The sequence below is a fragment of the Durio zibethinus genome, chromosome 9, assembly GCF_047325235.1.
Source record: "Durio zibethinus cultivar Kanyao isolate XHJ-2024 chromosome 9, ASM4732523v1, whole genome shotgun sequence".
Taxonomy (NCBI): Eukaryota; Viridiplantae; Streptophyta; class Magnoliopsida; order Malvales; family Malvaceae; genus Durio; species Durio zibethinus.
In genome coordinates, this window is record NC_143170.1 from 9,589,348 (window position 1) to 9,607,268 (window position 17,921).

The window sequence follows — 17,921 nt, forward strand, 5'->3', positions numbered from 1 at the left end:
TGTAGAGAAAAAAATTCTAGGTAGATAAGTTGTTCAATCCGTAAGCTTAGAATAAGATGTGCTATATCTGACAGTCTAAGATAAATGACTACAAGTCATGCTGCTCAATCCATAAGCTTAAGATAAAATGTGCTATATCTGATAGTTTAAGACAAATTGTTGTAAGTCGTACATTCGAAATAACTCCAACAAGTGACCACCAATAGGATTTGAATCTAAAACCTCTTCGTTGAGGAGAATGAACTTTAATCAATTGAACCAACCATTTGTTGGTGAGCAATTGATTTTATTTTACTTTAAAGGTAGTTGACTGCATTTTATTGGATGAAAAAATTTTTAAAAATAAAATTGATTTAAAATTATATTATTTGATGTGATTTAAATTGAATTTTTATTCGATTTAGATTAAATTTGTACATTTAATATATATTATATTATATTCGAATCAAATTTTAAATCAAAAATTAAAAAATTAAAAAATTAAAATTGAATCAAATTATATATCTTTTATTAATTTTTATATATATTTCAATTTTTTTATAAAAAATAGAAATAGAGCAACTTACATGAATGTAAAATTTTATTTTTTTTAAACATTGATTTTAATATATCTAGAAGATAAAAGAGACAAATGAAAATAATAATTTAATCTTTTTTTTGAATTTATTAAAATTAATAATTACAAAAGTACGTAAAATTAAAAAATTTTGCACTTATATAAATTAATTACTCTTTACTAAAAATAATTATTTTATATCTAAATCTATTTAAATATACAAAAAATTATATTAAAATAATATAACAATAATAAATTAAATTAAAAAAATCAATAAACTAAATTTATAAAATTCAGTTTGAATTGAATCAATTTATAAAACAAAAAAAAATTCAAATCTAAACAAAATTTAAAAATTTATGATTTATATATTTTTACAAAAGGCAAACTAAATTTAATTATGATTTAAATATAGTCTTACCGTAGACGATGGACTATCCAAAAACTAATATGCATAATTAAAAATATTACTTTTATATAATTTGTTGAAATTTATGTGTTTACTATAAAAAAAAAAAAGAAATTTATGTTTATTTTTTTTAAAAAAAAAATTTATAAGTAAATAGGTTGTTCTGTGTCGTATCTGATAACTTAAAATATATAGTTATAGGTTGTGCATTTGATATGATCTCAATAAATGACTAACGACTTAAATTTAAAATTTTTTTGTCAAAAAAAATAACTTTAACTGATTCAATCAATTATTTATTGATAAATTTATGTTTATAAAAAAAAAAAAAATAGTCGTTAGAAATGCTTCGTGCACGTGTCATTACCGACTCTTAACACTCCGCACGTATTGGTTTCCTCGTAATCCAATCCTATAAGTAAAAACATTTTGTATTTTTCAACCATTTCACCTAATGTTTTTATAGTAACTATTTCACCCAATTAATCCTCAAGAACAAAAAACCAAAAATTATTTTCTCAAAAACCATAAAATGAAATTAAAGAAAATAAAAAGATAAAGAAAATGCAAGACATTAATTAATAAAATAATGAAAATTAAGTTGATGATTAAAGGGTGGATTAAGGAAAAAAGGAGATAATGATAATGTTCTGTTTCTTTCCTTTGCTGTTGTTGAACTCAGTTGAAGAAGCGTATATAGAAATAGTGTGGTTCAGTTCCTCTCCTTCACGCCTTTTCAATTTTTTCTTTCCCTTTCTTTCTCTCTCAAAAATTCTACCTCGCCCTTTTCTAATCAGCCAAATAATCCCTTTCTTTCTCCATACATTGAATGAAAAAATTTTGGGTTGTTTTTTTTCAATTTATTCTTATTCTTGTTTGTTGCCTAAGAAACTGCAAGAAACTTCAGGGAAATCATTATTTCTTTTTTCAGATTTGAGAGTTTGATTAACTTTTTGACCTTCACTCAACAAAACCATACTTTGTTTAACTTGAATTTTGTTTGAGTTGAGTTTTCAAAGTTTTGAAAGAAAGAAGCAGTTGATTTTGAACTTTTAATTTTTGCATTTTCTTGCTGTTTTTTCCTCCGTTTCCTAGGCAGCCAAGCGGAGGGCTTATAATAATAATAAGAAAAAAGGTTAAAGTGAGAATGCTGGGGACTGGTTTGCAATTCGGGACAGTTAGAGGAGAGGATGGGTTTTACATTCCAGTAAAAGCTAGAAAAAATCAAAACCAAAAACAACAGCAAAAGCAAAAGCAGAAACAAGAAGTTTTTAAGGAAGATAATGAGAAAAGTAATAGTAAATCATCAGCATCATCTGCAAAGAGCAAGGCTTTAGCTTCTGATGATAATAAGAACAAGAATCATAAGGAGACTTTGGTTTCAAGTAATATTCAGGGCTATAAGGAATCGGGGGTCTTAAGCAGTAACCTCCAAAGGTTCCTGGAATCGACCAGGCCTTCGGTCCTGGCTCAATATTTTTCAAAGGTTGATATAGTCTGATGTTCATTTTTTTCATCTGTATGACTTATGATGATTAGCTTTGGTTGCTAAGAATGTTTGGAAAATAGCAAGAAATCTTATTGTTTTTTCTTAAATAATATATAATTACTTTTGTTTATATTGTTTCATATTTGACTGAATTGTTTTTTCATCATGTGTAGATGTGTCAACAGTAGAATTTTAGGATAGGGCTTTGTTTGGAATTGGAGAATTTGGGGAAATTCGTTTCTCTGAGCATAGGGTAGATTAGAATCATATGCCTGTTGGTGATTTTTTATTTATTATTATTATTATTTTGATTCAGAATTTTGATTTTTTGTATTGGTGTAGACAACAGTGAGGGGATGGAGGACTTCTGATGTGGAGTTTCAGCCTTACTTTACATTGGGTGATTTATGGGAGTCTTTCAAGGAATGGAGTGCATATGGCGCAGGGGTGCCTTTGGTGCTTGATGGGAGTGATGGTGTTGTTCAGTACTATGTTCCATACTTGTCAGGGATCCAATTATATGGTGAATCTATGCAGGCAAATGCTAAGCCTAGGTACTATTTTCTCTATATCTTGATACATTGATGAAAAATATGCAGTCTGTTTTGCTGTATTTAGAACAGATTTCACCTGGATAAACAAGTTTTGTTTATTTTTCGTTCTTTTCTGTTAGATGAAGTTTCATTTTCTCTTCCCATCTCTCTCTTGAACAATACTGTAATTGTTTTAGAAAAGGGGAATGATTACTGTATTTAGCTTCACTATATTGGTTATGCTTTTCACATTGTGGTACATCATCATGCATCTGACGCACAGTAAATAGTGCTATTTCTTCTTTTCCATGTGCAGATTGGTATCTTTCATTGCATTATGCTTATCTTATCATTATGCTATGACTTTATATCATCCATAATCCCATGATCTTACTCTTTTTCTTTCAATGGTTGTTTATCTGTACTTTAGACATTTGCTTGGCTTTCCATGGAAGAATGGTGTGTCCTTTCTTTTTTTTTTTCTCTCTTTATGATTTTTCAAATGAACATGTACTATTTTGGCAATGCTCATTAGACTGGTGTGGTGCGATGGGAGCACATTCCTGCTGCACCTTGCTCCACACCCGTTTACTGAACGGTCCCTTTGTAGCTCCAGAACAGGAAACTACCTTTATGATGTTGTGTGTTGATCCCATTCTTTGAGACTTGGGTTGTATTGCTTACTTTGTGGTTGTTGTCAGTATAAAACAGCAGGAAAATTGCCTACTGATATTCAGAAAACATGATAAAACTTTTTTTAGATAAGTCATTTTGAGCTATCTTCTTCTCTGGAAAAATTGTTAATCTTGGTTATTTTTACATTACTCCAAGTAAGGATCTACTTATGTGTTGGTTCATTAAAAACCAAAATTCATTTTAATTTGGTCTCAAAAACATTTTTTATTAGTTGTTTACTTAGTGAGAGCAAAATGTAATCAATCAACTCTCAGTAAATGTTGTCCTGTGAATTATGGTTTAGAGAATTTAATTTTTTTTTATTGCATCCCTTGTTGCCTCTTCAGCATTTCATTTATTCAATGCAAATTTATTCATAGTATTAGATGGCTATAGCTTTGGGTCTTGTATATGTGTCTGTTAGTTCCAAAAATGGAAATATGAGGGTTGCTACAATGAATTGACACAGGTGTTTCAGCTGGAGCACATGTATATTGGGCTTGCAAAGCATTTGGTGTGATGGTAATATTGTTAAAGCAAATAACTTCTCCTGATAATCATTAGCCATCCTCTATATGTCTTGGAGCCACATGCTTCACATTTGTTGAAGAATCAGGTAGTTAGACGTGTAGCTTTCCGTCTAGCTCTTGATTCTTTAATGCCCAAGAAATACAATTTCCTGGTCTAGAAAAATTTACATCTGCTATATTCTTATAGGAATTTTAAACCCTAATGGGTTGTCTTTTAGATGATCAATGATCTATAGCATATGCAATTATTCATATTTATGATACTTTAATAAAAATCTTGTACAAGTAATTTCTGTAGCTATAAACATTTTCATTATGATAACATGCGTAGTATTTATCAACTAATATTGCTGCTATCAGGTTGTTCTTCCTTTCTCTTCTCTGGTATGTAGGTTATAATGTGTTTTGTTACAACGTGATTGTCTCAATTCTGTGTTTATACTTTGTTGTTTGAATTAGATGGTTTGATTTATTAATTTGTATCGAATTTTACTTGTGTGGTTAGGCTAGCTGGAGAAGAGAGTGATGGTGACTACATCAGAGATTCAAATAGTGATGGAAATAGTGATTATGAAATAGAGAAAGGCATTAAATTTTCTAGAGAACAGCCCAGTCAATATAATTTGGCAAATAAGATCCCTTTTGGAGTGAGCAGTTTGTCTATAAGCGATGAAAACAGTACACTGCAGGAAGGCTTTTCTAGTGATGATGGTGAAACTGGGAACTCTCAACATCACCTGCTGTTTGAGTTTTTTGAGCAGGATACTCCTTATAGTCGTGAACCCTTGGCAGACAAGGCTAGTTATTGTATTTTTATTGTTTAATGGGCAGGTTTCTGGTTTGTTCTCTGCATGAACTCCACTTGTTTTTTATTTGTTATTCTCTTCTACTTTTGTTACAGATATTTGACCTAGCTTGCAAGTATCCTGGTTTGAAGACATTAAGAAGTTGTGACTTACTACCGATCAGTTGGATATCTGTTGCATGGTAAAATTGTGTGATCTGTATGATCTTTTCCCTTTTGGGGGTATTGTACAATGTTCATTTTCTTTGATTTTACCTTTGTAGGTATCCCATATACCGAATACCTACAGGTCCTACATTAAAAGATTTGGATGCATGCTTTCTAACTTACCATTTTCTTTGCACACCTAGGGAAGGTAATCATGATCGTTTTGATTATCTTTATGGTGGATTGGGAAATTCTCTTGTCCCTTGCCTTGCTTCCCATTTTCTTTCTGCTGCTTCGCTTATCTTATTTGTAAACTCGGCCTTGATTTGGTAGTGAAGTAGTGAACTAAATTGATAGATTATCTATTAATTATATTGTTTTTTAATGCAGCATTTAAGAAAATGAATATCTACCTTTTGTACCTATAAAGTTGCTTTTATGATATCATTACAGATATGATTGGTATTGCAGCAATATCTACTAGCTGTTATACCAAATAGTTAAACAGTATTGTCTAGTTAAATTTGATTTGTATTCCTCACCCCCATGCATTTGTTGGATCCAGTTCCTTGTCAGCTTGGATAAACTTTACTCCAGAAGCAAATTGATCACTTTTAGTTGTTAGGTGTCTATCTTTGTTTGGAAAGCTTAAAATGTTAGCATATGAGATTTGAATTGAGGAGATGAATAGGAAGACGGACCATCAACCTGAAAAACATCAAAGATTGATTTCTCCATATAGAAAAGCTGCAAACTCTGATACACACATGTTTATATTTAGTTCTTTTTACCACTATCTTCTTCTTATACTTTTCTTGAGGCTTTTGGTGCATGACATAAGTGTGCATGCATTCTGGTCTTCTAGGGGGGGAAAACATCAAAGTTTGATTTATCCATATAGAAAGGCTGCAAACTCTGATAACACACATGTTTACTTTAAGTTCTTTATCACTTTCGATTAGAAATTCGACCGATATCTTCTTCTCATACTTTTCTAGGGGGGAATAGTTGACCATAATGTTTTTGTGAGGTTAGATTTAGGGATCTTAGGCTGTGGTTAAATTTTCCAGCATCAGTCGATTGGCTTCTGCAAGATGTTCTGCAGTTGTCCAGCCAATTCTAAATTACTAAGTGGCTCTTACATTTTATATTACTGGTAGTGGTCTGTTTTATCTGCTTCAACTTTTTGCAAGTTGATATCTTCTTTGGTATTTGGTAGATGCATTTTGAATCTTGTCTCTTGTCTCTTCATCTGTATGCTTATTTGTATCCTATGATAAAAAGATATGATATAGCGCACAACATATATGATATAGTTTTGGAGGAAATTATTTGATACACTGTCTGTGGAGTATTTTCACTTCACAAGTGGAGTTAATAGGGTGACAAATGTCCTTTTTATTTTAGTTATTATTTTTTTTTAAATATACACTAAGAGGTATGTGTCACTCTGTTAATCCCCTTTGTAGAATTAAAAAACTTCCATTGTAAGATAATTTCTCATAGTTTTGAAGAACATTTTATTCACCTCCTTGATGCCATTATTGCTGTTATAGCAAAGAATATTGTGAATTGTGATTCCTACTAGATTTGAAATTACGGTTCATACTGCAGTACATGTTTTTGCATGCTTTTTTTTTTTTTTTTTGAAATAGTTTAAATATTTCTGAAGTCCTTTTAAGTGACCCTTATTTGGCTTTTGTAGGTAGTGAAAGTGGCCATACACCATTTGTAGTATATCCCAATGAAGCTGATGGTATCCCAAAGATTTCGCTACCTGTTTTTGGAATGGCATCTTATAAATTCAAAGGATCCATGTGGACAGAGACTGGCGTGAGGGAGCGCCAACATGCGAATTCCCTTATGCAGGTTGCAGAAAACTGGCTAAGACTGCTTCAGGTCAATCACCCAGATTTTCAGTTTTTTGCCTCACATGGGATGCACCACTGGTGAAATCAAGGGATAAGTCAGTTGTGTGAATTTCTTCCTTTTTCCATGCTGCAAAAATAATGTCCAAACTTGTATCTTTAATGCGTGTTCGGTCAAACTGAGGTTAACTGCTATAAGTTTTTGGCATGATGATGGCATACCATTTGAGGGAGTTTTGTCTGGACCGGATTTCCTGTTACTTGCAAAGGAATTGAGGTAGTTAACCTTAAGACATTATAACGTGGAAAGGACAAAAGAGAATGATAAAAAAATAATAATAATAAATTTTACGGCATTAGAAAAAGCCTAATCACTGAGTTGGGAGACTCATATATGAAAATGAGTTTTGATGATAGTAGAAAAAGAAATGATAGTAGGAAATAGGGATATTTAACTTGTGATATGATATAACTTACGATAATATAAAAAGGCAATAGAAGATAATGGGTTAGACTTTAATCTTTTGTTAGATTTGTTTACTCTGCTTTAAAGGCATTTTATTTTGGTCTGTATTTAGAAGATAAAAGTTCGGTATGGGCTCAGCATAAACATGGAAGTTCGTTCATCCCAACAGCAACACAAAGCACATCCATGAGACACGGCTTAGGTCTCAAGCTAAAACGACAAGCTTTTATATGGTTATTGCTGAGGTGATCATCATTCTATATATGTTCAATATTACTCTTAAGTACATATTGAATGTGGGATTCTCTATACACTTATGTCACGGTAATCCTTAATATAGTAATTTAAAATATGATTCAGTCATATAATATAAAAAAAATAATACGTAAAAATATATGAACATGATTTGATTAAAATTTTTATAACAATCATATGATAAAATTAAAAAGTATTTCATATTTGTACATCAACATAAATTGTGACATTCAATTTTTAAATAAAATAAAATATAAATATATAAATTATTAATATTTTATATAATATAAACGCACGAATTATTAAAATTGTTAATATTTTTATATGATAACTAATATAGAACTCACACCATCCTATGAGATATATTGGATTCAATATCAATAGCGTCTTGAATCAAATGATATTATATATATGAATCATGGTACAATTAATGAGTGTATAAAAAAAAATAAGAAAGGAAGTCTATATCTCATGCTAGACCATGGGCTTATTTAAATGAACAATGAGAAACTTATTGGAGGATTGACTAGTTTGGACATATTATTCATACAGCCAAGACTTCATAATTCATATTCCTTTCTCCAAATAATGTAAAAAAAAAAAAAAAAAAAAAAAAAAAAAGGAAGAGAAGAAGATAGGGTCATTGGAGGAATTCTATTAGAGAAAAAGACTAATGATTAACTACAAAATCTGACTATATAAATATATCATGATTTTTTAGTTTTTTTAATAAGGTTGATTAATTTTGTCGACCAATTACACTTGATTTTTTTTTTAAACAATTTTGTTGACCTACAAAATTTTAAGAATGAGATACTTTATCTTTTTTTTTTTTTTCCAATTTTTTACCTTTAAATTTAGTAAAAGTTAAATGGATCCTAAATACAATATTAAAAAATATTTTTATTGAAAGGTTAAAGAGTCAAAAAAGTTTTTGAACAAAAATATAATAATTATTGAAATCTTTATTATTTTGTTACAATCAATTAAGTAATTAAACATCTATTTTTACTAATTAAATATTTAAAAGACGAAAATTGGTTAATCATCAATATTTATTTTCATCTAATCAAAAGTTTATTCGGAGTGAAAATAGTTGTTTAGGGTTCAACAAAGTGAAAATATATATTTAAAGGTTCAACTGAATCGAAATAAAAAATTCAAAACTTAATTAATTACAATAAAATATTAAAGGCTTAAATGAGTATTAAATTTTTTAAAAATTTTTTGACTTTTTTATCTTATTAAAATATACAAATTATAATTAAAAAACTACTTTTAATTTTAAACAAATAGAGTTAAAAAAAAGATTTAGATAAATCTACTTTCAAATTAATGTTTTTTTTCTTTTGTTGCGGTTTAGAAGGAAAGATTTATTTAAGTATAAATTGAAAGTTAAAAGCTTATTTAGACGCAAAACACAAAAAAATGGAACTATGATAGAAAAATGAAAAAATTCAAGAGTTTATTTAGCATTTTAGCTATGTTAAAAATTACACCTATTGCGTGAGATAAATTTGATTAATCTTTAAGTAAAACAATAAAATTGAAAGTTATCTCATGTTATGTTTTGCTAAAATAATAAAAAAATTATGAACTTTACTACTTTACTTATATAAATTTTGATACTTTTAATACACCAAAATAAACTTTTAACATATAATTCATATGCAAATAAGACATTAACTTTTAATTTATATTCAAATAAATCCCTAATTTATAATTTATATTTAAATAAGTTCTTAGAATAAATTAATAATTTGTTTGAAATAAATATTTATTTAGATACAAATCGAAATTTAAGCTTATTTAGATAAAATAAAATAAAAAGGCTTATTTTAAAAATAAAATAATTTAAAAAATGTTTTACTATCATTTTTTGTTGGGAATAAGTTTGTAGTTTTGGGTGTTTAATAAAAAAGTCGGAAAAAAAAGGGGGAAGAAGTATGAAATACTTCTATATTTATACCACATTTAGGTGTTACTAAGTCCTGTGATCTTCGGTTATACTTGGGAGGGTTTCATAACTTGGGTTTGAATCTAATTCTAGAAAAGTATAGGGAGCATCTTATAATTTAAAAACATTTGACTTGAAGGCTTTTTAACCGTATTTATCTTTTAAATCTTTGAGGGTCTATTTAGCAAAATTACCTCCTTTACTTTATGTTTTTTGTCGGGGCAAAAAACAAATGTACTAAGTAATTAATTATTATAAATTAAAACCGTTATTAAAACTTGAAACCCCCTCGCCAAAAGGAAAAAAAAAAATTTGAGACCCGGTGCCGCTTCTCTCAGACGATAAAAAAAAAGCGTATCACGGTATCAATAAACCCGATAAATCGGCGAGAATTAAGAAATTCCTAGAAAATGGTGAGAATAATGAACTAGCCGTTAGGGACCTAAATTTCAAATCTATTGGTCACTCTCCCCCTTTCTCTCTCTTCATTATACACAAAGCTTCAAACTTTCTCACTTCCCCAAACCCTGAAACTGTCTCTCTCCGTTGCGCTCCTTTCTCTTTTCCTTTCACGGTTTGGATCTGAATCTCAATCAAATAATCTTGATTTCGATCTAGAATTTTGAGTAAGTATGTGAATTTTTTTTTAATTTTTGCTTTTTTGGGGTAATATTTGAGTTGAAAATGGAAAATAATTGAAGGAAGTGAACTTTCCTTTTACGAAATTACTTTGCTGTTCACTTATAAACTGAATTAAGTTAAAATTATCATGAAAACGCTTCTATTTTTAGAGATAATTAAAAAGAATTTTTTATGCTAGAAAATATGCTATTAGGTGAGATTTTTTTTTTTTTGGAATTTTTATTTCATCGTCTAAGTCGCTAGAGAAACCTTAAATTTTCCTTTGGTTTTTACCTAATTTTGTTGCTAAAATAGTAATAAGAATGAAAGGTGTGGCTTTTTGGCTTCTTTATTCTCATAATATTTTCTATTTCACTTACTTTTTTTCAACTGATTTATACGTACTGCGAAGGATTTGAAATTTTCAAAAGTGACTCTTTTTTTTTTTTTCAGCTTCTTAGACAACTAATCTTTGGAATAACTGGGAATTTTGAAGTTCTATATATTTACATTTGTTCTTAGATTTGTCCTTAATTTGGTAAATGACTAAATGTTCTTCAATTCTTGGCCTTGTAAATTTGCCAAAAATTATCTTTTTGTATATAATTTTCTAATTGTATATGATGTTTATAATTCACAGTTCTTAGGCCCAGGAGAGAGAGGGTTCTAACTTGTGACTGCATTTCTTCTGGTCTTGTCAATTTTCAAGAACACAAAGGAACTAAAAAAAGATGATGACAGTTAGAACTCCGGGAACCCCAGCCAGTAAGATAGACAGGACACCAGTAACAACCCCTGGAGGCCCAAAATCAAAGGAAGAGAAGATTGTAGTTACTGTAAGGTTAAGGCCTTTAAGTAAAAGGGAACAACAAGCCAAAGATCAAGTAGCATGGGATTGTGTCGATGATCACACCATTGTTTCTAAGCATCCTTCTCAAGAACGCACAGCTCAGCCATCTTCTTTCACATTCGGTAACTTAACTACATATTTGTTATACAGTTGGTTTTACGTTTCATGCAAATTTGATGTTTGGGGTTATTCTTTTGTTTGCTCAGACAAAGTTTTTGGACCTTCATGCTTAACTGAAACGGTGTACGAAGAAGTGAAGAATGTTGCTTTGTCAGCTTTGGTTGGCATAAATGGTACTTCTTGGTGTTATCTTTTCTACTTACTACTTTTTTTAAGCCTGTTTATTAATATTTGGTTTCCTTTACCGAACACTTGAATTATGTAATTTCTGGCACAGCTACTATATTTGCATATGGCCAAACCAGCAGTGGGAAGACATTCACAATGAGAGGAATAACAGAAAAGGCTGTTAATGACATCTACCAGCATATAATGAATGTGAGACTGAGCTTCCCTTAATTATTTTTGTTGCCCATAATTTGGTTTGGATTTATTTGAGCAATATCAAACATTGCAATAAGATGGTTGGGATTTTTCCTAATTGTGTTATTCTTTATTTGAAATTGTTGCAGACACCAGAGAGAGATTTTACTATTAAAATTTCAGGATTAGAAATTTATAATGAGAATGTAAGGGACCTGTTAAATTCAGAATCTGGCCGCAATCTCAAGCTTCTAGATGATCCGGAAGTAATGACTTCTTTTAAATTAACTTCTTTTCGCAGGAATGAAGCACTTATGCTTTCAATCCTCCTCTTTCTTTCATTCACTTGATTTTGTTTGTTTAATCTCTGCTTGCAGAAAGGTACTGTGGTTGAGAAGTTGGTGGAAGAAACAGTTAGCAATGATCAGCATTTAAGAGATCTAATTAGCATTTGTGAGGGTAATTGACGAAGCTATTGGTTTGAGTTATCAAAGCTTTCTCCCTCCTCTTCTAAACGTGAGGCTAATTGTTTTTCTGTCATTTTGTAGCTCAAAGGCAAGTTGGTGAAACTGCCTTAAATGATACTAGCTCACGGTCGCACCAAATAATAAGGCTGGTATGAATGATGATTTCTGCTGGTTTTGTTAACATACTCAATGCCTAAAGGAAGCTAACTCATAAATTCTTTTGGCTAACAATGTAGACAATTCAAAGTACTCTACGTGAAAATTCTGATTGTGTGAGATCATTTGTTGCAAGCCTGGTAAGAATGATCTTATCCTTTCTCTACCTTATCCAATAAAAAGAAAAAAATATATATGAGCTTTACAATCCACCCTTGTTTTAGTAGTTGTTAGATAGAAAGTCAAGGTTCAGGTTTTACTTGGCCTCCCCATCTTATCCAAATGTACCAAAAAAAGATTTATGAATTCTTGCTCCTGATGACAAAATGTTGGGATCAACACTTCCAGAACTTTGTGGATCTAGCTGGCAGTGAAAGAGCTTCACAAACACATGCTGATGGTGCAAGGCTCAGGGAAGGCTGTCATATTAACCTTAGTTTGATGACTCTGACAACTGTAATCAGAAAACTAAGGTCAGAATGTATCCTAACATATTTGCTGTTCTTCTATCATTATATTTCTTGAATTTTGTTCCTTCATATGTCTTGAAACTTTTAACTGCGCTCTGGAATAAAGTCTTCCTATGATGAATGGGAGAAAAATAATGTAACGAACATGAAAAAATACATATTTAAACATTGGATGGTCAACTACATCAACTTTTTAACTCACCTTGCATCTAGAGAAACTAATATCGTGATGTCTCTAAATGTCACAACTTCTATACCTGGCTATAAAATCAATACTTCAATAAATTAGCTGAAAGACCCCACCTTCTTAAGCTAATCTTGTTGTCATAATTTGTGCAGAAGTAAAACTTCTTAAATATACTCTTAAATAGGTGCCCATTAGAACTTTTGATTAACTTCTAGTTGATTTTGTCCCTTTGTGTTGGTGAACTATTTCTCTTTGCAGTGTTGGAAAAAGAAGTGGTCATATACCATATAGAGACTCGAAGCTTACTCGTATATTGCAGCATTCTCTCGGTGGAAATGCACGTACTGCCATCATATGTACTTTGAGTCCAGCACTAAGTCATTTTGAACAATCTCGTAATACTCTCTTCTTTGCCACCCGGGCAAAGGAAGTGACAAATAATGCACAAGTCAATATGGTACTTATTTTTCCGTTTCTGCTTTAAGAGATTGACAAGGATTTCCAAATGCATGAATTTCAAAATGAAGTAACATGAATTTCGTTTCTCTTTTGAAAACATTATTAGGTTGTTTCAGATAAGCAGCTAGTCAAACATCTGCAGAAGGAAGTAGCCAGGCTAGAAGCAGAGCTCCGCACCCCTGATCCATCTAGGGAAAAAGACTTAAAAATACAAGAGGTAATAAGCTATTGAAGATTGACTTCATTCGGAATCATTTTATACTGCAAATGAAACCATAAGTAATCACATTTTCTGTTTTTGCTTTCTAGATGGAAATGGAGATTGAAGAATTGAAGCGCCAAAGAGATATGGCACAATCTCAAGTGGATGAGTTACGCAGAAAACTTCAGGAGGATCAGCAGGTTCACTCTCCGTCCTTTCTTATCACTTCCTCTGTCCTTTCACTCTATTTCTTGATTAATTTCTACTTACTTTTTCATGTTTGTCTAATACACTATCCAGATCTCAAACCCACTTGAATCACAACGTCCATCAGTGAAGAAGTGTCTGTCTTATTCTGCTGTGTTGTCTCCAAAATTTGATGGGAAGAAGCTAGGCCGGAATGATAAAACAAGAAACACAATGTTAAGGCAGTCTATGAGGCAATCATCAACTGCTCCTTTCACACTTATGCATGAAATTCGTAAACTTGAACACCTTCAAGAGCAGCTTGGAGAAGAAGCAAATCGAGCTTTGGAAGTACTTCAAAAAGAGGTGGCTTGTCATAGACTAGGTAATCAAGATGCGGCTGAGACAATTGCCAAGCTGCAGGCAGAAATAAGGGAGATGCGTGCTGTCCGGTCAATTACAAAGGAGGTTGAAGTTGGAACTGCTATAGCTCTTAACAAAAGTGTTAGTGCTAACCTCAAGGAAGAGATAACCAGACTTCATTCACAAGGTAGCACAATAGCTAACCTTGAGGAGCAGTTAGAGAATGTTCAGAAGTCAATAGACAAATTAGTAATGTCTCTTCCAAGCAATGATCAAGATTCCAACTGTGAAGCAACCCCCAAAACTAAGAATCAGTCTAAAAAGAAGAAGTTGCTCCCTTTAACTTCTAGTAATGTTGCAAATCGGCAAAATTTTATAAAATCTCCATGCTCACCTCTATCAACCTCTCCACAAATTGTGGAGCCTGAGAATGAAGAAAATAGACCTCCAGAGGATGATGACATTGCCTGCAAGGAGACATTCCCAGAGTCCGAGAAAGAAACACCTGTGAAGAGTGAAGAGGGTCGAGATGTCTTGTCGAAGGAAGGCACTCCAGGATATAGACGTTCAAGTTCAGTTAACATGAAGAAAATGCAGAAGATGTTTCAGAATGCGGCTGAAGAGAATGTAAGAAGCATAAGAGCATACGTAACAGAACTGAAAGAGCGTGTTGCTAAACTGCAATACCAGAAGCAGCTACTTGTTTGTCAGGTAAAATAATTGCCTCTGCCCTTTCTATAGGATTTATCTTGCTTTTTTCCCATTTATAGGGGATTTATTTAGTATTTGACTTGCTTTTAGGTGCTTGAGCTGGAAGTAAATGAAGCAGCTGGATACAATATAGAGGACGATGAGAGTGCAATTGAACCAGAGGAACCCCAAGTCGCATGGCATATAACCTTCAGGGAGCAAAGGCAGCAGATCATTGAGTTATGGGATGTCTGCTATGTCTCCATCATTCATAGGACACAGTTCTATTTGTTATTTAGGGGCGATCCGGCCGACGAAATATACATGGAAGTGGAGCTTAGGCGTTTAAATTGGCTGCAGCAGCATTTTACAGAACTTGGAAATGCAAGCCCAGCTCTAGTAGGAGATGAACCCACAGTGTCGTTGTCATCAAGGTTCTCTCTCTCATTCTTTCTTTCTCTCAAACAAACAACACACAGTCCTTGGAACGTTTTGAAGTTGCACATCTCTTGTTGCTTTCAGTTGATTGTGTTAGTTTATCTCTGCTTGAAATTTGTGTATAATTGTTACAGTATTAGAGCCCTGAAGCGTGAAAGGGAATTCCTTGCAAAGAGGTTGACCTCACGTTTGAGTGAGGAGGAGAGAGATGCGTTGTACATTAAATGGGATGTATCACTGGAAGGAAAGCAGAGGAAACTGCAATTCATAAACAAGCTCTGGACAGATCCTCATGATGCCAAACACATAGAGGAGAGTGCTCAGATAGTGGCAAAGCTTGTAGGATTCTGTGAAGGAGGTAACATGTCAAAGGAGATGTTTGAGCTCAATTTTGCGCTACCAGCTGATAAGAGGCCTTGGTTTGTGGGGTGGAATCAGATTTCAAACCTTCTTAATTTGTAAGTACTTCCCCCCATTCTCTACATGTAAATGAATTTTTGGAGTTCTTTCTCCAAATGTTCTCCAACTGCGCTTGAAGATTGTGATTGAGATATTCTTTGTACTCCTCATGTTTTATAATAAAGTTGCTTTGGTCCTTTGTGCAATTAAAATTTAAAATGTTGAATCTGCAACTGCAATGAAGAAAAACAAATTTTCTGCTTTCAAATCCTTTTCCAGATCAAAGGTCAAAGGTAATAATTTATTAGACAATGGTAAAAGGGATTTTTTTTTTAATTATATGAAATTAGAGTTTGAAAAAAAATTGTTTTTCTTCTATTTTTTTTCAAGTTTGTTTTCTGAAATTTATTTTGATTTTCTGAACATACGTTTTCCACTTAGTTTTTTCTTTTTAATACATCAAACTCCAAAACACAACTCTTTTTTAATACAAAAATCTATTCAAAAGGAAATATTTTTAATACAAACTTCAAAAAGAATGTCCAGATCCAATGTATCAAAACAGTACAAGAAGTATATAACAAAAGCAATTTCAAAAGCAAAATTACTTATTTGCTATATCTATTATGTTTTAAAACATTATTTGGTTTATGTTTTATTATTTTAATTTTATTTTCAAAATTTTAATAAAAGAAATATGTTTTCTAGAAGAAATATTCCTATCAAAAAGAAAATTATATTGAAGCATCATGGTAATCTAACAGACTATTATTTTGGTCCTAGGTCATTATTTTATTGCAACAAGTCACTGACCTAAAACATACAAGTAGAAATCAGAGATACAGATTTTTGAGAATATAAAAAGCCTTTTTATTTAAATTTTTTTTTAAAAAAATAAAAAATCATTGTAGTTTGAATGAAAATTGAGTGTGTTCTTCACATTATTCTAGCTCATTCTTTTCAAATTCTTTATCATTAGCGAACCCTTTTCGTTTTTCAAATTCTTTGACTATGAACAATGTTTTCACATTCGGTTGTTAAATTTTCTCAAAAAACGAAATGATGTAAAATATTATGGAATCCTTCCCTTTGAAATCCCCTTCTTCAATCGTTTTCCAGCTATTTATATCCCCAAATACACGAATGATCTTTCTTTTATCAATTTCACAAGAAAATCAAGCCGTTGGTAGCTCATTGATCTCCATGCTATTCTAATCCTCTCTCTTTCAAACCTAGGCAAGTTTTCTCAAAATCTATGTTTTCTTACAAAATATTCATATCATGGTTGTTATATTAGATTAAAAAATTTGAAAAAGTTTTTGTTGTAGTAATCATTTTTTATAGCAAAGAAAATTAAGTACATCAATCTATAATTGTTATTGTTTCATTAGCCTAATTTTTAGAAATTTTTTGTTGTAGTAACGATTCTTTGCTTCCAAAATTTCGTTCTCACAAAAAAAAAAATCAAGTAAATTAATTTACAATTGTTATTGTTTCATTAGTTTATTTTATTCTACTGTGCTTCCAGTTTTTATCAAAAAATTGTAATAAATTTGTTTTATTAGTTTAAATGTATATTATTCATGAATATATTTTTTGAAAAAAGTTAATAAACAATATAATTTAAATCGCAACAATCGAAAAAAATTAATTAATTGATTTTGAATTTAAACTGTTTAGATAAAATCAAAGTCGATGGAAGGTTAAATTATATTTTTAATTTTTCAGGAAACACATTTATCAATATATTTTCTTTAGGCAAACGAAGGCTTTGTTAGTATCATTTGTCGATTTTAGAAAAGAGTCTCAACTAAGTGTGTTTAGTTTTTTACTATTGCTACTCATCATTTGCTTTGGTAGGCAAGAAAATGAAGAATAAAATAAGGGGAAAAAAAAAAAAGGAAGCGTGCAAAGAGCTAAGTCGCAGTTATGGCGGGAAGCAAGATGATTTGACTTTTTGAGGTCAATGAATTTGATGTAGGAAAACCGCATCAAGCACTCTAGCCCCAAGGCTCCGAAAATTGAATTACCTCTCTCTCTATATAAATATAAAATGCGATTAAGTTATATCAGTATAAAATTTTTAATTTTATATTTTTTTAAGTATTGAATAAATTTAAAAGATAAAATTAAATTATTATTTATTTATTTCTCTCATTTTTTGAATAAATTAAAATTAATAATTAAAAAAAAATATAAAACTTTTTTTTGTATAACTTAACCTCCCCCTATATTATATATAGGGTGAACTAAAACTATG

At 31.0% G+C, this 17,921-nt stretch overlaps 2 protein-coding genes across 2 annotated transcripts; both read left to right on the forward strand.

The window, feature by feature from the left end:
• Positions 1 to 1,633: 1,633 nt before the first annotated feature.
• Positions 1,634 to 7,245, forward strand: LOC111310919 (uncharacterized). The gene is made up of 6 exons (XM_022910296.2): positions 1,634 to 2,451; positions 2,797 to 3,008; positions 4,698 to 4,989; positions 5,094 to 5,179; positions 5,261 to 5,352; positions 6,850 to 7,245. The coding sequence occupies exons 1-6, from the start codon at positions 2,113 to 2,115 to the stop codon at positions 7,095 to 7,097; spliced, it is 1,269 nt and encodes a 422-aa protein (XP_022766031.2). The 5' UTR covers positions 1,634 to 2,112; the 3' UTR covers positions 7,098 to 7,245.
• A 2,733-nt stretch (positions 7,246 to 9,978) lies between these two features.
• Positions 9,979 to 15,869, forward strand: LOC111310930 (kinesin-like protein NACK1). The gene is made up of 15 exons (XM_022910327.2): positions 9,979 to 10,316; positions 10,952 to 11,283; positions 11,368 to 11,454; positions 11,559 to 11,659; positions 11,794 to 11,910; positions 12,022 to 12,103; positions 12,193 to 12,260; positions 12,348 to 12,407; positions 12,616 to 12,740; positions 13,183 to 13,381; positions 13,490 to 13,600; positions 13,693 to 13,785; positions 13,886 to 14,845; positions 14,936 to 15,258; positions 15,397 to 15,869. The coding sequence occupies exons 2-15, from the start codon at positions 11,043 to 11,045 to the stop codon at positions 15,722 to 15,724; spliced, it is 2,895 nt and encodes a 964-aa protein (XP_022766062.2). The 5' UTR covers positions 9,979 to 10,316; positions 10,952 to 11,042; the 3' UTR covers positions 15,725 to 15,869.
• The last annotated feature ends 2,052 nt before the right edge of the window (positions 15,870 to 17,921 follow it).